This window comes from Oncorhynchus masou, chromosome 13 (genome assembly GCF_036934945.1).
Source record: "Oncorhynchus masou masou isolate Uvic2021 chromosome 13, UVic_Omas_1.1, whole genome shotgun sequence".
Classification (NCBI taxonomy): domain Eukaryota; kingdom Metazoa; phylum Chordata; class Actinopteri; order Salmoniformes; family Salmonidae; genus Oncorhynchus; species Oncorhynchus masou.
In genome coordinates this window covers 88,714,374-88,738,766 of record NC_088224.1, presented here as the reverse complement: position 1 = coordinate 88,738,766, position 24,393 = coordinate 88,714,374, and the positions used below count along the sequence as shown (strand labels likewise).

At 46.8% G+C, this 24,393-nt stretch overlaps 2 protein-coding genes and 1 pseudogene across 2 annotated transcripts in view; 2 read left to right on the top strand and 1 right to left on the bottom strand.

Moving 5' to 3' along the window:
- Positions 1 to 6,715, top strand: part of LOC135553473 (1-phosphatidylinositol 4,5-bisphosphate phosphodiesterase eta-1-like) — a 227,314-nt gene extending 220,599 nt beyond the window's left edge. Inside the window, exons 20-21 of the mRNA XM_064985579.1 lie at positions 1,334 to 1,757; positions 2,610 to 6,715. Coding sequence (XP_064841651.1) covers positions 1,334 to 1,757; positions 2,610 to 5,488 — 3,303 coding nt within the window. The 3' untranslated portion in view covers positions 5,489 to 6,715. The remainder of the gene's footprint in view (positions 1 to 1,333; positions 1,758 to 2,609) is intronic.
- A 1,022-nt stretch (positions 6,716 to 7,737) lies between these two features.
- Positions 7,738 to 12,984, top strand: LOC135553188 (extracellular calcium-sensing receptor-like; annotated as a pseudogene).
- A 1,728-nt stretch (positions 12,985 to 14,712) lies between these two features.
- Positions 14,713 to 20,535, bottom strand: LOC135553187 (extracellular calcium-sensing receptor-like). The gene is made up of 9 exons (XM_064985356.1): positions 20,324 to 20,535; positions 19,620 to 19,914; positions 19,357 to 19,443; positions 18,835 to 19,101; positions 18,521 to 18,727; positions 18,092 to 18,364; positions 17,688 to 17,915; positions 15,719 to 15,842; positions 14,713 to 15,626 (listed from the first exon to the last, which is right to left on the bottom strand). The coding sequence occupies exons 1-9, from the start codon at positions 20,533 to 20,535 to the stop codon at positions 14,713 to 14,715; spliced, it is 2,607 nt and encodes an 868-aa protein (XP_064841428.1).
- Positions 20,536 to 24,393: the final 3,858 nt, after the last annotated feature.

The window sequence follows — 24,393 nt, the reverse complement described above, 5'->3', positions numbered from 1 at the left end:
GTTAGACGGGACGGACCTCTGACCTCATCCATTGGGTTTTGAGAAGGAGACGAGGAGAGACATTGCAAGGAATCAAGGAAATGCAAATTGAGATTCTCCCCATGATGAACCTGAGTGGGAGTGGCAATGACAGCTCAGCACTTAATCTGAATTCATGTAAAGAAGTGTTGATTTGCTGAAAATATTTTGTTTTGTGTAGAGTGAATTGTGTTAATGTTGTCAGTCTATATTGTTTCTCGGGCATGTTTGCATTGTGGTGGGAATACTGTGATGTGATTGAAAAGCATGACACATCTTATCTAACCTTCCTCACACCATGCAATTCATATTTTCATGCAAACTACTGAACACTTTCTCTCTCTCACCCCTCTCTCTTCATTTATCTTCTCTCTCCCCTCCCTCTCTCTTCATTCTTCTCTCTCCCCTCCCTCTCTCTTCATTCTTCTCCTCTCTTCCCTCCCTCTCTCTTCGTTCTTCTTCTCTCTCCCCTCCCTCTCTCTTCATTCTTCTTCTCTCTCCCCTCCCTCTCTCTTCATTCTTCTTCTCTCTCCCCTCCCTCTCTCTTCATTCTTCTTCTCTCTCCCCTCCCTCTCTCTTCATTCTTCTTCTCTCTCCCCTCCCTCTCTCTTCATTCTTCTCCTCTCTCCCCTCCCTCTCTCTTCATTCTTCTCCTCTCTCCCCTCCCTCTCTCTTCATTCTTCTCCTCTCTCCCCTCCCTCTCTCTTCATTCTTCTCTCTTCATCCCTCTCTCTTCATTCTTCTTCTCTCCTCTCCCTCTCTCTTCATTCTTCTCCTCTCTCCCCTCCCTCTCTCTTCATTCTTCTCCTCTCTCCCCTCCCTCTCTCTTCATTCTTCATTCTTCTCCTCTCTCTCTCTTCCTTCTTCATTCTTCTCTCTCCCCTCCCTCTCTCTTCTTTCTTCTCCCCTCCCTCTCTCTTCATTCTTCTCCTCTCTCCCCTCCCTCTTCTTCTTCTCTCTCTCCCCTCCCTCTCTCTTCATTCTTCTTCTCTCTCCCCTCCCTCTCTCTTCATTCTTCTCCTCTCTCCCTCCCTCTCTCTTCATTCTTCTCCCTCTCCCCTCCCCTCTCTCTTCATTCTTCTCCTCTCTCCCCTCCCTCTCTCTTCATTCTTCTTCTCCCTCTCTCTTCCCTCCCTCTCTTCATTCATTCTCTCTCCCCTCCCTCTCTCTTCATTCCCCTCTCCCCTCTCTTCATTCTTCTCCTCTCTCCCCTCCCTCTCTCTTCATTCTTCTTCTCTCTCTCACCCCTCTCTCTTCATTCTTCTTCTCTCTCCCCTCCCTCTCTCTTCATTCTTCTTCTCTTTCCACCCATCAGGGTCGTCAGCTGCGAGGCATCAGAGGTTTATTTAACAGGCCCTCTAAGTCGTCAGTAGACACCAGCTGTGGTTCGGCCCCCAGGAAACGCTCCATCAGTGACCACCTCCTACGACGCACCGCCAGCGCCCCCGCCAACCGTCGCAAGAAAACTAAGATTAAGCTCGCTGAGTCCTCCACCTCCATATCGGACCGCAAGGCCTCCATATCAGACGGCAAGGACCGAGTGTGGGCCGGGGCAGGGGCTGGGGCGGAGGGGTCCCAGAACAGGGAAAGGGACAGGGAGGGGGTAATGGTGGAGAGCCGCCCAACACCCCTCACCCACAGGCCCATCTCCATGCCCCTGGAGAGGCTACTGCAGGGACAGCTCTCCCTCTGCTCCCCAGACCAGGAGCAGACTGACCTGGGTGCAGACACACTCATCGGTGGGTAGACCTCCTCAGTAGACCTCACACACTCTTACATCAACCATAACAATTAACGGAATGCCATGTAACAAGCAATATGTTATAATCGATATTTAACATGTAAGAAGAAACCAACGCAAGAAACCAACCGACAGTGTAACAGCATCATGTTGCCTAATTCTCAGCGTAATACATGACCATAGGCTTACCTGTAAAGGCAACTGGCTTTGTTTGCTATATGTGTGACATGATGCTTAGAGTTGTTGTCCTGCGCTCTCAGTGAAACAGTGCTATGGGTCTTATGTGAAATGTAATTCCTTTCCTTGTTTCTAACTCATCATTTTCTAAGATATAGAAATAAAAATGCGTTTTCATGTGAATTGACAAATCCAGGCACTCTATTCTTCCTCACTACTTTAACTTGCCTTTTCTGTTCCTTCTTCACTCTGTGGTGCTTCTCTGTAGTAGAGAACTGACTAGGATATCCCGCCAGGTAAACCAAAACACCTCCTAAGGTTGCCTCATCCTAAAACATCCCAGTATTACATCATGCCACTGATGTAACTTTATAAAAATTTCAAAATGTACATTTTCCTTTAAAACAAAAAAATAGATCCCATTTGACCATCTGTTTTACGAAATTTGAAGTTCCCCCTAAAAAATGGATGTTCCTTCTGTTACCTGCACAGCCTCATTCTCCAACACCCCTCTCACAGTCGTATTTGGTGGTACATTCCATTCGTCTCTGTGTTTGCTATTGGGTCCTATTGGACGGAATGTGTCGGTTGGTTGTTGGTTGACTTGGTGTTCTACGTACGTCTGTGATATGTGTGAACCTTGACTGACTGTCTAACTTGTCTGTTTCCACAGGAACGTCCCCCTTTAACCAGCCCAGGTTCCACTCTGTGGAACAAGTCGTCGAATCATCCGCCTCCCTTGAGCACAAAGTGTTCACCCCTTCCATCAATCACAACAACGCACAGGATAACACCACAGAGTCTGACCAATCAGATGAGACCTCCTACCTGGTCATTGGCCGAGGAGGAGGAACTGTAGATGGTGACTCCAAAGACCAATCACAAGACAGAGTCAACCCACCCAGCAAAGCTGAGGACGTTTCTTCTCGCCAAAGGACGGTGTGTCACCTCAGCAGCTCAACAGAGACAGAGAGCAACTGTTTACACGTACCAAGTGAGAGCAGACCAGAGACAACATTACTTAGTACAACAAACACAGCAACTTCCTCCTCTCCTTCCTCTCTCCCCATCTCCCTACTGAATGTGGACCGGTCCGAACTGCAGAGCCACGTCCCCCTACAGGACAGCATCATCTCACATCTCATTGACGCCGTATCCCTCGGCAACGATACCACCTACGGGTCTATTTCCGCTCTGATTGGTCAGTTTGACCTCACCGGCGACCAGAATGATTTCACAATGAACTCTGACCCCCACACCCTCAGTGTCATGTCCTGTCTGTCTGATCCTGCTGTCTGGGACTCCAGCACACCCTATAAGGTTACCATAGACTATACCGCCCGATATAAAGACCCACACACCATCTCCTCCCCCCGCAAGGCAATGAACGGACCTATCACTCCTCGAAAAGCAAGCCAGACCCCTAACCACGCGAACCAGAATCTACTCTCACCCCACCCCAAAACCTCCCACACAGACCCCCCTGCCCCCCTTCTCTTCTCCAGTCCTGAGACCACAGAGCTGGAGGAGGTCTATACCATCCTGGATGAGGAGGTCTTGTCTCCAGTCTCTGTCTACAACCTGAAGAAGCAGACCATCGGCAACATCCAGGCTGACTCTGAGGAGAGCACACCCATGGGAAGCCTGGAGCCTTCCCCAGCCAAGGAGCCTCCTCTCCTGGGGGTAGAAGGCAATGGCAGCTGGGTGGGCTCACGGAGGGGTGTGGTGGAGGAGAAAGGAGATGGCTACGTGGGTGAGTGTGATCCTAAAATGTTGGGGTCAGTGGGAGAGTGGGGGTTGTCGTGGGGTTACACGTGCCCGTCCAACAACAGTACAGTATCTGACCAATTCCTGTTGTGCCATGACACGGAAGGAAGTAGTCTGATGGAGTTGGAAATTAACGTGGACGAGGATCCACTGGAGATGACCCTGACATTACCGGGACACAACCATACCTGGGTCGCTACCAGCTCAACCAAATGCTACGCTGCTCCCCAACTCCAATGTTCTTCACCCGTCAAACAGCCCTCACACCAGCGCTCCCCTCGCCAAGCCCCATTGACAACCCCTCAAACTCAGCCCTCCCCCTGCAAAGGGCCCCCCAACCCCAGCCCCCTCCTCCTGAACAGCCATCCTTACACTCATAGCAGACACATTACCAGAGCCTTCACCCAGCAGCACAGTTACAGTGGTCCCACCCAGCCCCAGACCAGGAGCTACCAGGGTGGGACAGGGGAAGGACAGGGTCAGAGAGAAGCGTCAGCCTGCTTCCAGAATGGGTTCTCCTCCTCAGAGTGTCTGTCTGTTCTTTCTGGTCCAAGGTCTGTTAGCCTCCCCAGAGACAGAGGTCTGTACTCCCCCATCTCAGACTGTAGTGTGGACTCCAGCCAGCGAGACTATGACTGCTTCAGACCCTCCACTGCCTCGGCCTCCCACTACACCCAGCCACAACCCCAACCTAAATCAGACACCCAGCCCCAACCCCATCCCAAAACAGACACCCAGCCCCAACCCCATCCCAAAACAGACACCCAGCCACAACCCCAACCTAAATCAGACACCCAGCCCCAACCCCATCCCAAAACAGACACCCAGCCCCAACCCCATCCCAAAACAGACACCCAGCCACAACCCCAACCCAAATCAGACACCCAGCCCCAACCCCATCCCAAAACAGACACCCAGCTCAAACCCCTGACTCAAACCCAACCCCAATCAGACACCCAGCCCAAGCCACAAACCCACATCCAACCCCAATCTGGTCGCCCATCACTGCCCCTTTTGGGCTCCACCCTCACCCCTCCTCTACCTATCCTCAGTACATCCACAGCCCCCAGCCCCTGCAAGTCCAAGTCTCTGGGTGACCTGACATCAGAGGACATCTCCTGCAACTTCCACAGCAAGTACAACATCATCAGCCGCAGCTTCATCACCCCCTGTATGAAGGAGTGGAGGAGGATGAGGGGCCTGGGGGGTCTGTCCCAACGGCTGCAGTCTGCAGACCCCCTCACTGAGCAGTTACGTAAACTAGTCACCCTAGAGGGGGGTGACAGAGACGGGAACAGACCCCAGTCACCCCAGCTTACCCAGTTACCTCAGTTAGAGATACCCCCCAAACCCTTCATACCCCCATCCTGCCCCTCCTCAAACTTTGTCCCTGACACCCAGGAGGACTCCCCGCCCCTCCTCTCTCGCCGTCTCTCCTCTCGGAGCCAGAGCCGTGTGCGTCACATCAACAATCGTGCTCGAGAGAGGCAGCGGGAGGCTCTAAAGCCCCGGGACATGAGCGCCCCCTCCAGCGTGGGAGGGGTAGTGCTGCGTGCTAAAGTAGCAGCAGGTCAGAACCCCCCAGCTAACAGACACTCCACAGGCTCTTACATAGCGGGCTACCTGGACCTGCTGGAGGACAGAGGGCTGCCTGAGGGGGGGTGCACCACACTGGGGTATGGATTTGGAGATCACTATGGTGATCATTATCATGATGACTCTCTGCTGCCCACAGACTCCGGTACACAAACAGAACCAGAAGTCTACTTCCTGCTCAGACTCTGAACCCACTTCCTGGTTATCACCTACATAGAATGATGTACAAATGTACTTCCAAAACGCAGCAAATCAGCTTCCTGCTCAGACTCTGAACCCACTTCCTGGTTATCACCTACATAGAATGATGTACACATGTACTTCCAAAACGCAGCAAATCAGCTTCCTGCTTAGGACCGAGGAAAAAAAACCTATATCATGGTTGGGCTGTCCAATTATACTTTCAGATATAAAGTCAAGGACCTGATTGGGTCTGACAGTCTTGTCTGTAAATGTAAATATGTTTTTTATTCTTCTTCATGTCCTGATCAGAATGTTCTTTAAATGTAGTTTGGAACAGACTGTTAAACTACTTCCTACTTTGATTGTACCCATTTCCTGTCCTGTCTGTTCTTGTAATTCTACTTCCTGTTCAAGCTAACGCCATCTACTATAAAGCAGAAAATAAGGAAACTTTACAAATGTGTTTAATTCTGAAGGGAAGTGTTGTCTTGGTCTTTGTACATTTTAAATGTGTATTAGTATTATCAGAGGCCCATAGATATCAATGCAATGTCTATTCCACGTTAGTTCAACATTAAAATGACGTGGAGACAATGTTGATTCAACCAGTGTGTGCCCAGTGGGGGACCACTTTTAAGGGATGGGATCTTTTGCATCAAAGATCTTCCTCAAGTGTTCCTTCTCCTCTGATTGTCCTCTCTGTGCTGGTGTTGTTGGTACATATTCTGCTGTAGATTCGTTTTTAATTTCAGGTGTTGTCATTTAGTTGTTCTGTTTTCTGCATGTTAAATATCCAGCATGACTATGCATCAATCTGTAGACATCGCAGTGCACTACTATCTTTTCACAGAATAAGTAATAGTGGGATTGGATGAAATACTCTGACTTCTTGCTTGCTCTGACTACTCGCTTTCTAATATTTTAAACATTATCACATATTTGAAACTTTTTGAGTTTACATGTTTGATTTTTTTTTACAATTAATTTAATACAGACTGCAAAAAAAAGGGGAAAATTGGGAGCTGATTATTAAAAAAATGAGATGTTTACAAGAACTGAAACACACAGTGGAATAGGTAGATAAGGGTGTTTCCACTAGACCAAGTTGCATGTTTTATTATTCTGTTCAGTGTTAAACCCATCCTTTTTTCTTTGTATGGTCACTCGGAACATTACTGTGAGCATTTTCCTACTTATGTAATAAAATTCATAAAAAATGTGACTTGAACGCAACATGTCTGTCTGTTTGATTACTGGTCTTCTATTTGCTGATCTTGATGTTTGTTTTTTCTTCTCTCTATTTTCCACCATCTTTCTCTCCATTTCTCTCTCTATTTGCCACCCTATTTCTCTCACCGACACACTCTCTAATTGTATTCTATGTTTATCGGTGTTGTAGCCACCGGGGTATACAACTACTCTTGCCATGGCATGTACACACACACACACACACACACACATGCACACGCACACACACACTGTCCCCCCTCCCTGCCTGTGTTTTTGTATCTTGCTGTGTGTGGATAATGGGATGTAATTGCTTGTGAAATGAGCAGTAAGGGAGATGAGAGAGAGAGCACCTGTGGCCATCTAAATCCTCAAACTATTATTTGGAGATTAAGTCACACTATCCCTTCAGTCCTGGTCCTTGTACCCCCGTCACCCTCCTTCCTCACCCCACCATACTTCCATGATTGGTGCAGCACAAAACTAAAAACATATTTTTCAAAATTAAAAGTACCCCTGTCACCCTTGTCTCGAATCGTTTTGTGCTATCCCTAACAGCAACACCCAGGAGGCCTGTGATTTAGGGTCTCAGTGTGTCATCTTGTTTACTCCGTGTCTACTCTATGATCTCTGGTCATTATAAATCCCTTATCCTCCACTGGGCCAGATCAGAGGAGGCTGCTGCCAGACCAAGCGCTGGGAGATAGAGACTGGTCGACTACCGAAGCTTGTCTTCACCTGACGAAGAATCACTGAGGCTGATCTGTGCTACATAAAACATCTGGGAGCATCTTAACAGGGAGAAAGTCCATTAACTTTCCCCCACCAGGCTGGATGTAAAGACTGGGAGGATTTCTGATCATAATCTTTACACTCTTTTGACTCATCTGTATGTTTCATCATTACAACTGTGGTGTAGTTTTTCATGTTTTATTCAGTATTTAGAAATTACATTGGGACAGGTTTTGGTCTGGTCTGGTCAACTGCTTTCCTGTCTGTGTGTCCAGAGGAGCTCCCCCATGTCTCCCATGTCCACCTGGTTCACCTGGCTGACACCGGCCATTCCCCTGCTACTGCCCTGGCTGGTCAGGGATGGATCAGGGATGGTTCAGGCAACTGTGTGTTCACGGTGGGATCGTTCGGTTGGTCTGGATGACCGTGGTCTCTCCCAGGAAGGTGAAGTCGTGATCGGTGGTCTCATCCCCTTCCATAACCTCCCTCCTGCTCCAGACCTGAGCTTCAGCCAACCCCCTGACCTGCAGGCCTGTGTCAAGTAAGTTATTTCATTTTTTTCTGTTCTCTAACTTTTTTATCACACTTTTCTTGCGTCTATCTTTTCAAAGCTTGTTGAAATTAGATTTTAATCCTTGTTTATTCTTTTGATGTAAGTAATTTTCTTTCATTTTGGAACAGCATTTAATTTTTAGCAGGACACTTTTCTTTCTTTATTTTCCTCGCCTTATTTTTGTTTCATGTCAGACTTGATCTAAAAGTTGTTCTCTTCAGAAGACTGGAAAATGGACAATTGGACTTTTACATTTTACACAGAATCTTAAGCAATTAAAATTGAAATGCTAAATCGTTTGCTGTTGACACAGAATCATAATCACTTCAAAATTAATTGTAAAATTGTTTTGCAGACAATTTCAAATCTGATGTTAACAAATTGTCTGCAAAACAATTTCAATCTTTGTTTTTGTCCAACTTCTCTCTTCAATTCTAACGTGTGTCATAGAGAGTGAGACTGTATTTGCTGTAGCACAGTGCTCTATTTCTCTGAGTACAATGAGGCACGGCATATTTCTTGTAAATGCAAACACCTAAATAATATTGCTGTCACAGATTGTGGTATTTTTCCATCGTGTTCAGCATGAAATATATTTTTGTTGTGCTGTTTTATGTTGAATGTTGTTTCTCCTCACAATAAATGACATGAATCTGATTACAGGCTCACATCATCCTCAATTACACATGATGTTTCTCTGTCCTTCTCTCTCTCTCTCTCCTGTCTCATGTTTCACATCCCGGCTCTCAGTTTCCAAGAGGAACCATTGCAATGGGCACATGCGCTGGTGTTTGCGGTGGACGAGATTAACCGTAACCCCTTCCTGCTGCCGGGGGTTCGGCTGGGCTACCGTATCCTGGACAGCTGTAATCAGCACCCCTGGAGCCTGCGAGGGGCACTGTCCCTGGTGTCAGGGGGGAACATCAGATGTGAAACTACAGAGATTTCTAACCTCAAAGGTGATTTTAACCACTAACCTCTACCTCATCTTTACCTAAAATTAAAATGCAATGAAATGTATTTGCAAAATAGCCAATAATATTGTGAAGACCCTACACTAAATGAATATCAAATATTGTAGTTCATGTACTTGGTATCATGTGGTTCTGATTAAACATCCATGTTATGGGTATTCTGTCCTGTCCAGCACGGCCATCTAGTGCCTGTCCTGTTTCTCTGGTCATTGGTGATGCATCGTCCACTCAGACCATCATCCTGGCCAGGACCCTGGGGCCCCTCTCTGTGCCTGTGGTCAGTCTCTCTCCACACAACCAGGAAGTGCAATGGCTAGAGAAATTGCCATAATACTTTAATTCATCATATTTCAGATAGTCTAGAATTTACTGACATATTATATGAGGGTATTTGGTACTTCATAAAAAAAATATTGATGTGATTGTGTCCTTAGTCTCTCTCTCAACAACCAGGTTATATACTGAGTGGACACAACTTTAGGAACACCTGCTCTTCTATGACATAGACTGACCCAGTGAATCCAAGTGAAAGCTAAGATCCCTTCTTGATGTCACTTGTTAAATCCACTTCAGTCAGTAAAGATGAAGGGGAGGAGACAAGTTAAAGGATTTCAAATATATTTTTTTAAGCCTTGAGAAAATTGAGACATTGATTGTGTATATTTGCCATTCAGAGGGTGAATGTGCAAGACAAAAGATTGTGAACGTGGTATGGTAGTAGGTGCCAGGCACACAGGTTTGTGTCAAGAACTGCAATGCAGCTGGGTTTTTCACACTCAAAAGTTACCCGTGTGTACCAAGAATGATTCACCACATCCAGCCAACTTGAAACAACTGTGGGAAGCATTGGAGTCAACATGGACCAGCATCCCTATGGAACGCTTTCGACACCTTGTAGAGTCCATGCCCCAACGAATTGAGGCTGTTTTGAGGGCAAATGGGGGTGCAACTCAAGGTGTTCTTAATGTTTTGTACACTCAGCTAGAAAGATTGTGATAATGCTTTAATGACTTATAATTCATCTGGTCTGTTATTTAGTGAGAAATGATTGATTCAATGGCGTTGTCCTCAGATCAGTTACCAGGCCAGCTGTGGCTGTCTCAGTGACAGACAGGAGTTCCCTAACTTCTTCAGGACCATCCCCAGTGATGTCTACCAGGCCCTCACCATGGCCCGGCTCACCTGGCTCTTGGGATGGACCTGGGTCGGGGCTATTGCTGTAGACAATGACTACGGTCGTCTGGCCATACAGGTGTTTCTTTATTTGACTTCAAATTTTGTTTACGACTTTATAAATTCTTCCTCAGTTTACAGAAAAAGAACTGCAGAATTTAATTTACATCACAAAACAATTGTATAGAAAACTGTATTTTGTTTATTTACAGTATCTCGAATACTGGATACTTAAAAAATATATTTTCATCAACTTAGTATCAGTATTGTGACAATTTGATCCTCAGGTGTTTGAGGAGGAGATTCGGGGGACGGGGGTGTGCCTGGCGTTCTTTGAGACCCTCAACCGGGCGAACCTGGTGAGGGATGTGAAGCGAGCAGCAGATACGGTCCAGGCCTCAACAGCGCGGGTGATCCTGGTCTTCCTCTGGTACACTGACATGGGGGCCTTACTCCTGGAGCTGGGGAGGAGAAACGTGACGGACAGGCAGTTTCTGGCCAGTGAGGCATGGAGCACCAGCGGACAACTCCTACGAAACCCCGCCCTCTTTAACGTCGCTCAGGGCGTCGTGGGTGTGGCTATCCGCAGTGCACCTATTCCTGGCTTTGAGGCCCACCTTCGAAGTCTCAACCCCTCTCATCGTCCCGGAGATGTCCTGTTGAAGGAACTCTGGGAAACGGTATTTGGGTGTAGCCCTGGAGCAGCACATGGACACGGCACATCTCTGCTCCCCTCTCCCCTTCCTCCAACCCCCTCTGTGTCACTACCACACACCCCTCCTCCCACCTCCAGTTCCCCTCGTCCACGCCTGGCCTCCTGCAGTGGGGCAGAGACTCTGGAGGGGATACAGAGCCCCTTCACAGACACCTCCCAGCTGAGAATAACCTATAACGTGTACCTGGCTGTGTATGCTGCAGCCCACGCCCTCCACAGCCTGCTGTCCTGCCCCCAGAGACACAGCCCTACCTGGGGCAGCAGCTTCACCTGCTCCCTTCCTTACAACATCAGCCCAGCGGAGGTGCTCTCATCTATTGCCAGTGTTAATTAGACATGATTTGCAAACACTTAAATAAATCAGGGGGGGAATTGGTCATGCCAATGTAATATTTCTTTGTATTTTAATATCAATAAATATTCATGTTCACTTAACAGTCACTATGGGGATATGTTTTGAGTTATTACATCATATTAACAGTGTAATGGTCATGATTGTGTCTCCTCTCCTCCAAGCTGTTACAGCACCTGAACCAGGTTAACTTCACCACTCCACTTGGGGAGCCGTTCTACTTCCGGGGCGCGGACGTCCCTGCTGTGTACGACCTTGTGAACTGGCAGGCCACGCCCTCGGGGTTGCTCAAACTTGTCACAATAGGCCGTGTAGACGGGTCTAATCTCCTCATCAACCAATCAGCCATCCAGTGGAACACAGGATCTAATACGGTAAGAAAGACCATTTTTAAAACATGAAGTGAATGGTTTTGTTCAATTGAAATGATTTACATGGCATGTACAGGTGCCTGTGTCAGTGTGCAGTGACAGCTGTCCCCCAGGCACCCGTGTAGCCAGGAAGAAGGGGGAGCCTGTCTGCTGCTTCGACTGCATCTCCTGTGCTGAGGGGAGGTCAGCAACACCACAGGTCAGTGAACTGAATATCATCGGCCTTCTCACATCACTGAGGTGTGTGGTTATTCCCACAGTCGGTTGTGTGTTAATGCTTACTTAAGACTTATTAGACTGAATAATTAATGATGCTTTTCTCCCAGGCTCTTTGCAATGTGACAGGTGTCCTCTGGAGTTCTGGTCCAACAGCCATCGGACCGCCTGCATCCCTCGTCAGCTCGAGTTCCTCTCCTTCAATGACGTCATGGGCGTCACCCTGACCACTGTTGCCGTGTGCGGCGCTGTGGCAACAGTGGCTGTGTTTGTGTTCTTTGTGTACCACCGCAACACCCCTCTGGTAAGAGCTTTAATAAAGTGTTGAATGGGACCATATTGAAAATTCTTATACGGTACCATGTGTGTATAATCCTTCCAGGTGCGGGCCAACAACTCAGAGCTGAGCTTCCTGCTTCTCCTGTCACTCAAGCTCTGCTTCCTGTGTTCATTGGTGTTCATTGGCCGTCCCTCTGTGTGGGCGTGTCGGATCCGCCAGGCAGCATTTGGGGTCATCTTCGTGCTCTGCCTCTCCTGCCTCCTGGTCAAGACCATCGTGGTTCTGGCTGTGTTCCGCTCAGCCAGGCCCGGTGCGGGGCAGCTGATGAGGTGTTTTGGACCCGTTCAGCAGAGAGGGAGTGTCTTCCTCTTTACCAGTGTTCAGGTGAGCGCTTTAACATTGAAATAACTTCAAGTCACCTAACTGAATTAATCAGTCATCTATAAGATATTTATATTGTGTTTGTAATTGTGTTTGTAAACGCAGGTGATCATCTGTGCCGTGTGGCTGTCCATGAGCCCTCCCCTGCCTTACCGTGACCGAGGCCTCAAGGGGTCAAAGGTCATCCTGGAGTGTGAAGTGGGCTCTGTGGTTGGCTTCTCTCTAGTCCTGGGCTACATCGGCCTGCTGGCCTCCCTCTGTCTCCTCTTAGCCTTCCTGGCCAGGAAACTCCCAGACAACTTCAACGAGGCCAAGTTCATCACCTTCAGCATGCTGATCTTCTGTGCTGTGTGGATCTCCTTCATCCCTGCCTACGTCAGCTCTCCTGGGAAGTACGCAGACGCTGTGGAGATATTCGCCATCTTAGCTTCCAGCTTTGGGCTGCTGTTCTGTCTGTTTGCTCCAAAGTGTTACATCATCCTTCTGAGACCAGAGAGAAACACCAAGAAACACATGATGTCCAAATAGAAACCACCAAGAAACACATGATGTCCAATTAGAAACCAGCAAGAAACATATGATGTCCAATTAGAAACCACCAAGATACACATGATGTCCAAATAGAAACCACCAAGAAACACATGATGTCCAAATAGGAACCACCAAGAAATACATGATGTCCAATTAGAAACCACCAAGAAACACGTGATGTCCAAATAGAAACCACTAAGAAACACATGATGTCCAAATAGGAACCACCAAGAAATACATGATGTCCAATTAGAAACCAGCAAGAAACACATGATGTCCAATTAGAAACCACCAAGAAATACATGATGTCCAATTAGAAACCAGCAAGAAACACATGATGTCCAAATAGGAACCACCAAGAAATACATGATGTCCAATTAGAAACCACCAAGAAACACATGATGTCCAATTAGAAACCACCAAGAAATACATGATGTCCAAATATAGTCTTCAATGTGTTTAGTTAATCACACCATCTCACTGTTGTTTTGTATGGATAAACTTAACAAAGAATGACATGATACATTGTATAATACTTACCAGCAAGTTACATATTTAACAGACAATACCTAAAGTTGATGGACACAAATGAACAGGACTTTTCTACCCTGCTGGTTATGTATGTTTCTAATGATTCAAAAGTGACTCATGGTTCAGTCAACAGTGAATCAATAGTTAGTCAACAGTGAATCAACACTTAGTAAGTCTTCCTCTGAATCACAATATGACTCTTCTTTTCAATAGACTTTAATGACATCCATTTCTCCGCTGAATGTCAGTTCCTAAAACAAATCAGTTCAATTAGATATGGTTAATGAAAAATGTTGTTTTATCCTTTCACATTTTATGAGGTGTGTAATTCTCTATTCCAATATGACACAGTTTCCTGATTTTTAAATAAAATATATCACTAAATTTCAACTGTTCAATAAAAACACATTCTGCAACTCCTTTCAGGTCAACTGTTTTATTAAATGAAAATGTGCATTAATGAATAATTGATTAATGGGTGAATAAGTGTGGCAGCAGAATCCTTGAGAAGGAACAGGGAACTTAAGCTGTTCCACACAATGTGATGATTAAATTGAAAGCTTTTCGATGCAGAAACACACTCATCGGGGATAACCTATCCCATAGAAGATTAAAGCCACGCACACAGACAAATTAAATACATTCAAAGCCTACTTAACAGGCCAAGGAAATACTATTTAGTCACAGAACATCATAATTCTAATCAATAACATGCTACTACACATCACTAGAGTGCGAACAAAACAATAAAATCTCTTTGATTTAATTTAATTTATTGCCATCAAACTACAAACAGAAGTGAAACAAAAAGGAGCTACTACAAACTATTTGAGACCATCAAACTGTTACTATACATTTCTCCTTTCCTTTCTTTGCATGACAGAGTGTGAAGCAAATCCCTAGCAGGCATAGTACCTCCACCTAGTGTTCATATTTCAGATCAGCAGCAGAGGACATGAAGAAGACAAGGAGAGGAATCCACTGTAAACTGCTGTTATGGTATTGAGCCTATGGGAGAATCTCAATTACTTTTCCGTGATTCCTCGTGTCCCCTCTCCTCGGTCTCCTTTTCAAAACTCAATTAATGAGAAGGTTAGATATCCCGCCCCTCCTGACCTTCTAATCTAATTGGTTTTGAGATGAAAGCGAGGAGAGAGGACGTGAGAAATCAAGGAAATGGAACGAAGATTCTCCCTATGTCTTGGTTGAGGCCCGGCCCATCAGAGCCTTCTTGGTGTTCCTCTCTGGCCTCAGCAGGATGATGTAACACTTTGGGCCAAACAGCGCCACCAGGATGCCAAAGCTGGAAGCTAAGATGGCGAATATCTCCACAGCATCTGCATACTTCCCAGGAGAGCTGATGTAGGCAGGGACAAAGGAGATCCACACAGCACAGAAATTCAGCATGCTGAAGGTGATGAACTTGGCCTCGTTGAAGTTGTCGGGAAGATTCCTTGCCAGGAAAGCCAAGAGGAAGCTAAGGAACGCCAGGAGGCCGATGTAGCCTAACAACGCTCCGAACCCTGCTACCGACCCCACCACACACTCATATACAATCTTATCATTATGGTAGCGCGTGTTTTTGTGTGGAGTTGGAGAGGCTGAAACCAGCCAGGCTGTGCAGATAGCAGCCTGGAATGAGGTGAGAACCAGGACTGTTCCTCTCTGCTGCCCAGCACCAAACCACTTCAGGCTGGCATTGCCCCCGGGCTTAGAGGTCCTGAACACAGCCAGCACCACCATTGTCTTCACCAGTATACAGGAGACACAGAGAACAAAGCTGATACCAAATGCTGCATGCCTCAGCTGACACGTCCATAGCCGGGGCCGGCCAATGAACAGCAGCGAGCACAGGAAGCAGAGTTTGAGTGACAGCAGAAGCAGGAAGCTGAGCTCAGAGTTGTTGGCCTTGACAACAGGCGTGTTCCGGTAGCGGGTGAAGATTCCAAGGACCACTGCACAGATGAGGGCTCCTAGCAACGAGGCGGTCATCAAGGAGATGCCCAGTGCTTCCTGGTAGGAGAGGAACTCAACCCTCTTAGGGATGCAGAGGTCACGCTCCGGGCTGGACCAGAAGTCCTCTGGACATCTCGAGCACTTGGCCGAGTCTGACAGAAAGACAGACAAAGAAAATGTGGACAACCTTTTCATCAGCCTCAAACCACCCTCAAATACTTTAAATGATATTAATTTCACTGACCTGTGGTGTTGCTGACCTCTCCCTCAGCACAGGAGATGCAGTTGAAGCAGCAGACAGGCTCCCCCTTCTTCCTGGCTACACGGGTGCCTGGGGGACAGCTCTCACTGCACACTGATCGTGGAGGCTTTAAGGACGAAGGTGAGGGGGAATTTAAGCTTTATTTAACTAGGCAAGTCAGTTAAAGAACAAATTATTTTTTACAAAGACGACCAAGGAGGGAGAATCAGACTTTAATATGCCCATAATTATACATCCATATTTACACACCCATGTTTATACACCCATATTTAGACACCCATGTTTAATGCTTCGTTGCCCTCCACTGGTATAATTTGACACTGTTTCTGTTGCAGTAGTGAAATATAACTACAGTTGAAGTGGGAAGTTTACATACACTTAGGTAGGTGTCATTAAAACTGGTTTTTCAACCACCCCACAAATGTCTTGTTAACAAACTATAGTTTTGGCAAGTCGGTTAGGACATCTACTTTGTGCATGACAAGTAATTTTTCCAACAATTGTTTACAGACAGATTTTTTCACTTATAATTCACAGTATCATAATTCCAGTTGATCAGAAGTTTATATTCACTAAGTTGACTGTGCTTTTAAACAGCTTGGAACATTCCAGAAAATTATGTCATGGCTTTAGAAGCTTCTGATAGGCTAATTGACATAATTTGAGTCAATTGGATGTGTACCTGTTTATGTATTTCAAGGCCTACCTTCACACTCCGTGCCTCTTTGCTTGACATCATGGGAAAATCAAACGAAATCAGCCAAGACCTCAGAATTTTTTTTGTAGATGTCAAAAACTCTGATTCATCCTTGGCAGCAATTTCCAAATGCCTGAAGGTACCACCTTCATCTGTACAAACAATAGTACGCAAGTATAAACACCATGAGACCACGCAGCCGTCATCCTGCTCAGGAAGGAGACGCGTTCTGTCTCCTAGAGATGAACGCACTTTGGTGCGAAAAGTCAAAATCAATCGCAGAACAACAGCAAAAAACCTTGTGAAGATGATGGAGGAAACAGGTACAAAAGTATCTATATCCACAGTAAAACGAGTCCTATATCAACATATCCTGAAAGGCCGCTCATCAAGGAAGAAGCCACTGCTCCAATACCACCATAAAAAAGCCAGACTACCGTTTCCAACTGCACATGGGGACAAATCGTACTCTTTGGAGAAATGTCCTCTGTTCTGATGAAACATTAATAGAACTGTTTGGCCATAATGACCATCGTTATGTATGGATGAAAAAGGGGGAGGCTTGCAAGGCGAAGAACACCTTCGAAACCGTGAAGCACGGGTGTGGCAGCATTATGTTGTGGGGGTGCTTGGTTCAGGAGGGACAGGTGCACTTCACAAAATAGACGGCATCATGAGGTAGTAAAATTACGTGGATATATTGAAGCAACATCTCAAGACATCAGTCAGGAAGTTAAAGCTTGGTCGCGAATGGGTCTTCCAAATGGACAATGACTCCAAGGATACTTCCAAAGTTGTTGCAAAATGGCTTAAGGACAACAAAGTCAAGATATTGGAGTGACCATCACAAAGCCCTGACCTCAATCCTATAGACAATTTGCGGGCAGAACTGAAAAAGCATTTGCGAGCAAGAAGGCCTACAAACCTGACTCAGTTACACCAGCTCCATCAGGAGAAATGGGCCAAAATTCACCCAAATTATTGTGGAAAGCTTGTGGGAGGCTCCCCGAAACATTTTACCCAAGTTAAACAATTTGATGCCAAAGCTACCAAATACTAATTGAGTGTATGTAAACTTCTGACTCATTGGGAATGTGATGAATGAAATAAAAGCTGAAAAAAAAATCTCTCTACTCTTATCCTGACATTTCACATTCTTAAAAAAAAAGTGGTGATCCTAACTGACCTAATTCAGGGAATTGTTATGAGGATTAAATGTCAGGAATTGTGAAAAACTGAAACTTTACAAATAACCTTTTTTGACTCAAAGTTCCAGAAAATTCTGTCCTCGTCCAGTGTGAGCTCTTGTCCTGCGGGGGCTGATTCGTCCATCACACCCACAGTCTCCACCTGAACGCTCCCGTCCTGGAGCCACACCCAGTTCAGGATGTCATAGATGGCCAAGGCGTCTCCGTTGTCATCGAAAGAAACGCGATCACCTAACCCTGTGGTGAAGTTAACCCTCTCCAGGTAATGGACCAGCTGGTCAGAGGAGGGGGATGGAGGGATGGAGGGAAGAGAGGAAAGAGGAGGAGATTATGTAGACAAAAGACAGTATGAGGTCAGGGGACCTTGACTTAGAAAAGAGGAAAAGGAAGTAAACAGTTGGCAAAGTGTACGTCTGCATCTGTTTGTGTGTGATTGTGTGTGTGTCCCACCTGCCAGGGCTCCAGTCTCTCTAGACTGGCACAGCTGTGCCCACTGAAAGGTCCTCTCCCTGGCACACACTGCAGAAGGTCATGTAGGGCATGGGCCAGGGCGTACACTGCCTTATACGCGCTATACTCCGGCCTGAGCTCAGACACGTCCCCATAGTTGGTCTCCACATCCCTCAGGTCCTCCTGACCTGTACATACATCACCCCCAGCCTCCACCCAACCTGCTGGGGGCTCCAACCTGCACCCAAACACAGCCTCCCAGAACTGTCTCACCTTATCAGAACAGAGAAGGGAATGTTAGAGGATCAGTAGTTTTTTTTCTTCTATATTGTAGAATTTACAGGCAAAGTAGCCCTTTAAATGTTTTAAACATAATGTATAAAGTAATTAAATAAATTGTTGGAGGTAAAAGACAACAAAATACTTCACCATGTTGTTTCCAGGGTTATTGTCAGGTTGGTCGTTGGGGCGGATGCTAAGCAGGAAGTCCCTGAGGCCGGGAATCTCTCCACGACGGATGGCGATACCCAGGGTACCCCCCAGGTAGGGCATGAGACGGGGGGTGTGAAACACAGAGGAGGAGGACCAGGCTTCACTGGCGATCCACTGGAGACCCTTCACATTCTGCACCACCACCTTGTAAAACAGGTTTTATATTTAATAATCTTGGCATCAAGAACGCCATGTGAATGTATTGTAAGAGTTATTTTAGATCAACTGTCAAGATAAAATCATCTCTGAACCTCATCCACCAGAGGGAGCAGGTAGGCCTCGACGGAGAACACAACCACCACACGAGCAGAGGAGCTCTTGATCTCTCCCACGATCCTCTGCAGCTCAGTGGGGCGGTTGTCTTTGGGCAGGACCTGGGAATAGGCCACACAGCCCCCTGACTTGGCCAGGCTTGAGTGGAAGGACCGGGCAGCATGAACTCCGTAGTCATCATCACTGAACAGCAGTCCCACCCAGGTCCAACCCAACCGACGTAGGATCTGGATCATGGCTCGCACCTGAGATCACATCAACAGAGATTAGACATGACTGGTGTTATTACAGAGACTGGAGAGTATAGAGAGATCAACATAAACTACATACATTATTTTTGTCACCTTTTATTTAACGTTATCTTGTCTTTTTATTTTTTTATTATTTACCCTTATATTTAACAGTAAATGCCATTACACAGTATGAAGTGTATAGTGAGTTTACATGGGAGCTGACGGTTCACTGTGTAATCATGTCATTGTAGCCTTCTAGAGACAGACCTGGAAGGCATCACTGGGGATGGTTCTGAAGAAGGATGGATATTTTCCCCGGTCGCTCAGACAGGAACACGTGGCGTAATGACTCACCTGAGGGAGAGAAATATACAATGATTCATTTTTTATTTTTCAATTAATTAATATAATAGTAATGTTTCATGCCTAGACACATTTAAGACCTAGTGTTTCTCACTCAAAGTGTGCTTTTGGAATACAAGAAGGACATTTCCAATAATGATGTCATCTTTCTATTCTTTCGGATTTACCATGGGAACCCGGAACAGCCCTAGGACACTGGAGATGGCGATGGAGTGTGTGGACCCTGGGTCTCCCACAATCCCTAGCACCGGGGGTGACCCAGAACAAGTCTCATCCAATAAGAACTCTTTCTCTGTCCCACTGGCCAATGACATGGCAGCACGGAGCGATACGCCCAACTTCTGGCAGTTGTCGTAGAGTTGGTATCCGAGCGTGATGTTTGGCAGAAGGTCCGGGTTTCTGTTGATCTCATCTACAGCAAACGCCATAGTCTGGGCCTGCTGGAAACCAAAACTGGTAAAACTGAAAAGGAACATTCAATCAATTTGTAAATGTTTTAAATCGCTCTAGAGGTGTTGAACCCTGTGCACCTCTTAAGTGGTGTGTGAGAGAGTGTTGTCATAAGGAGAGGAGAAAACAAATTACCTTTGTCAAGGATAGATAATAAAATATCATTATCTTAAAGGTAAATTTGCTTAGAAAACAGGAATAATGATTGAAAACAATGGAATACACACAATTTATTCACATATATTTTGAAACCGCAATGTACTATTCACCAATGTAACAGGAACCCAGTAGGTCTCCGGCACCAGGGTTGGTTAACACTGATCATAGTGAGGCTTCTTATAGTAGGGATGTCTATCTGTCCTTTTTAGGAGAGGTGCAGACACACATCCAGTCCAGTCCAGTCCAGTAGATGAATACTCACCCCTCACAGTAGAGCTGCTGGGGTTCTGATGTGAAAGACAGCTCAGGGAACACAGTGAAGTAGTGGACCTCAAACAGACCTCCCAGAATCACATCACCCTTCTGGTACATCCCATTCAGACTGAAATGCTCCCGCAGACGACAGGACGAGGAAGTGGACGAGGCAGAGGAGTCATTCAATAGAAGGCTCAGAGATGAGGAGTTCAGTATCATGACTATAGATAGGTAAAGGTTAATATATTGCCTGACCCTCATAGCTGTACTCTGTCTCTCCCCCTCTCTCTCTTGCTTACTCTCTCTCCCTCTCTTTTATATTGTCAGTGGAGGTTGACACTGTAAAGCAGGGAGAGGAGTGGTAGGGGGAGGGAGTTGAGGGGGAGGTATGCAGGGTGGAGGGATTGCAGGGGTATGGGAGGGTTGTTAGGGGGAGGGGGGCAGAGTTGCAGGTAGGAGCAGAGACGTGGGAGTGTCAGAGAAAGACGATATGTGAACTGTTGCCACACAAAAAGGGCAACCAGGGAAGAACAAACACCATTCTAAATACAACCCATATTCATGTTCATTTATTTTCCCTTTTGAGCTTTATCTATTAGCACATTGTTACAACACTGTATAGAGACATAATATGACATTTGAAATGTCTCTGTTCCTTTGAAACTTTTCTGAGTTAAATTTTTTCATTTCACTTTTGTTTATTATATATTTCAGTTGCTTTGGCAATGTGGTCATATGATCCCAATGCCAATAAAACCTTTTGAATTTAATTGAAAGAACTATTACACACCTCCAAGTTATTCTACCATGTGTCCTGGAGGTGAGCTGTTTTTCTCCCTCCCCCGCTTCCTCCCTCTCCCTCTCACTCTCTCTCTCTCTCTCCCTCTAACTCTCTCTCTCTCTCCCCCCCCCCTCTTCCTCTCTCCCCCTCTCTCCCTCTCTCTCCCCTTCACAGATGTACCAGTTTTGTGCTTGGTGTCTGTTATTAAGGGGTCTTTTGCTCCTGGCTAATAATGAGGCTGTGATGAATCAAGAGACACACAGAGAAATCAAAATAAAATCTCATTTGATTGGTTGCATACACATATTTTGCTAAATGTTATTGTGGGTGTAATGAAATGCTTATGTTCCAGCAGTGCAGTAACAATGCAAAACAATACAGCCAACAACAACAAGCAATTAGGATGTGGTCTATGGCGCCGACAGAGATGGCCGCCTCGCTTTGCGTTCTTAGGAATCTATGCAGTATTATGTTTTTTGTATGTCTTATTTCTTACACTGTTACCCCAATCTTAAGTCTTGTTACATACAGCCGGGAGGAATTATTGGACATAAGAGAAACATCAACTTACCAATATTGTGACCATAAATACGACTTTCCTGAAGCGGATCTATAACGCTCGTCTTCGTAAGAAAGAGTGGACCAAAGCGCAGCGTGGAAAGTGTTCATGATTTTTATTGTCAAGAATCACTCAAACTAAAATAACGAATACAAAACATTTCCGTCAGGCACAAATACTAAACGGAAAACAAAACCCCACAAAACCCAAACAGAAATTACAACTTATATATGATCCCCAATCAGAGACAACGATAGACAGCTGCCTCTGATTGGGAACCACACTAGGCAAAACAACAAAGAAATAGAAAACATAGATTCTCCCACCCGAGTCACACCCCAACCTAACCAAACATAGAGAATAAATAAGAATCTCTAAGGTCAGGGTGTGACAGTACCCCCCCACCTACTCTCGGTGGGGGCTCCGGTGCGGGACGCAGACCCCGCTCCGCTTTAGGCTCCCCCCACTTCGGTGCAGCCTTCGGTGCCTCCAGACTGTAGAACATCACCGGAGGCTCTGGACTGGAGACCGCCGCTGGAGGCTCGGGACTGCTGATCGCCGCTGGAGGTTCGGGACTGGGGACCGTCGCTGGAGGCTCTGGACTGTGGACCGTCGCTGGAGGCTCCGGATTGGTAACCCTCGCTGAAGGCTCTGTACTGGGAACCCTCGCTGAAGGCACTGGACTGGGAAGCCTCGCTGGAAGCGCCATGATGTTGGTTGAACGAAGGGTGTTGTCCAGGATCACGCCAAGGTTCTTGTCCTTCCCCGGGAGGAAAGCAGCTCCGTCTTGATGACTGGGCACCCTCGCTGAAGGCTCTAGACTGGGAACCTTCGCTGAAGGCTCTGGACTGGGAACCCTCGCTGGAAGCTCTGGACTGGGAACCCTCGCTGAAGGTTCTGGACTGGGAACCTTCGCTGAAGGCTCTGGACTGGGAACCCTCGCTGAAGGCTCTGGACTTGGAACCCTCGCTGAAGGCTCAGTGCCATGGATCATCACTGGAGGCTCTGTGCCATGGATCATCACTGCAGGCTCCGGGCCATGGATCATCACTGGAGGCTTCGTGCCAAGGATCATCACTGGAGGCTTTGTGCCATGGATCATCACTGGAGGCTTCGTACGTGGAGCCGGAACAGGTCTCACCAGACTGAGGAGACGTACTGGAAGCCTGGTGCGGGGAGCTGCCACAACACATCCTGGCTCAGTGATTGTGGAGAGCTGGCACGGGACGCACTGGGCTATGAAGGCGCACTGGAGGCATAGTGCATAGAGCCAGCGCAGGATATGCTGGGCTGTGGAGGCGCACTGGAGGTCTGGAGCGCAGAGCTGGCACAACGCATCCTGGCTGAATCCCCCCTGTAGCACGGCAAGTGCGGGGAGCTGGAACAGTTCGCACTGGGCTGTGCTGGCGAACTGGTGATACCGTGCGTAGAGCTGATGCAGGATATCCTGGACCGAAGAGAAGCACCGGAGGGCCAGGAGCACTGAGCCGGTGCAATCTGTCCCATTCTAGCACGGCAACTGCGGAGAGGTGGAACAGAGTGCGCCGGGATTTGAATGCGTACGGGAGACACCGTGCTCATCACTGCATAACACGGTGCCTGACCAGTCACACGCTCCATACGGTAAGCACGGGGAGTTGGCTCAGGTCTAAACCCTACCTCTGCCAATCTCCCCGTGTGCCCCCCACCAAATTTGTTTTGGGGCTGCCTCTCGTGCTTCCGTGTCGCCTTGACTCCTCGTATCATCACGTTCCCCTTTCGCTGCCTCCGCCTGCTTCCATGGCAGGGTCTTGCCCCCTGCCATTACCTCCTCCAAGGTCCAGGATGTCCTCCACTCCCTTGTCTCCCGGGCCCAGGATCCCTGCTCCTCCTGGCCACGCTGCTTGTTCCTTTTTTGGTGGGGTGTTCTGTAGCGCTCATCGTCGTAAGGAAGAGTGGACCAAAGCGCAGCGTGGAAAGTGTTCATGTTCTTTATTGTCAAGAATCACTCAAACAAAAATAATACAAAACGAAAGCGAACAGTTCCGTCAGGCACAGATACTAAACGGAAAACAATACCCCACAAAACACAAATGGAAAATGACAACTTATATATGATCCCCAATCAGAGACAACGATGGACAGCTGCCTCTGATTGGGAACCACACAAGGCAAAACAACAAAGAAATAGAAAACATAGATTCTCACACTCGAGTCACACCCTGACCTAACCAACCATAGAGAATAAATAAGAATCTCTAAGGTCAGGGTGTGGCAGGATACTCTGTTTGGATCGAATCCCAGCAGGCGACCCAAAACAACGGCGTTGCAGAAGGGGCAGACGCAGCGGTCTTCTGGTCAGGCTCCGTAGACGGGCATATCGCCCACCGCTCCCAAGTGTACTACTCGCCAATGTCCAGTCTCTTGACAACAAGGTAGACGAAATCCGAGCAAGGGTTGACTTCCAGAGAGACATCAGAGATTGTCACATTCTCTGTTTCACGGAAACATGACTCTCTCGGGATACGTTATCAGAGTTGGTAAAGCCACCTAGTTTCTTCACGCATTGCGCCGACAGAAACAAACATCTCTCTGGTTTGAAGAAGGGCGGGGGTGTATGCCATATGATTAATGAGTCGTGGTGTGATCATAACTACACACTGGAACTCAAGTCCTTTTGTTCACCTGACCTAGAATTCCGTGCAATCAAATGCCGACCGCTTTATCTACCAAGAGAATTCTCTTCAATTATAATAAC

What these genes read in the sequence shown, in the direction of transcription:
- LOC135553187 (XM_064985356.1), bottom strand. Translation starts at nt 20,535, where the DNA reads ATGATACTGAACTCCTCATCTCTGAGCCTTCTATTGAATGACTCCTCT. An exon ending in TCCCCAGTGATGCCTTCCAG is followed by an intron (nt 19,102 to 19,356) that starts GTCTGTCTCTAG and finishes ATGTGATCTCAG; the next exon opens with GTGCGAGCCATGATCCAGAT. An exon ending in AGAGGTCAGCAACACCACAG is followed by an intron (nt 15,627 to 15,718) that starts GTCAGTGAAATT and finishes TCTTTCTGTCAG; the next exon opens with ACTCGGCCAAGTGCTCGAGA.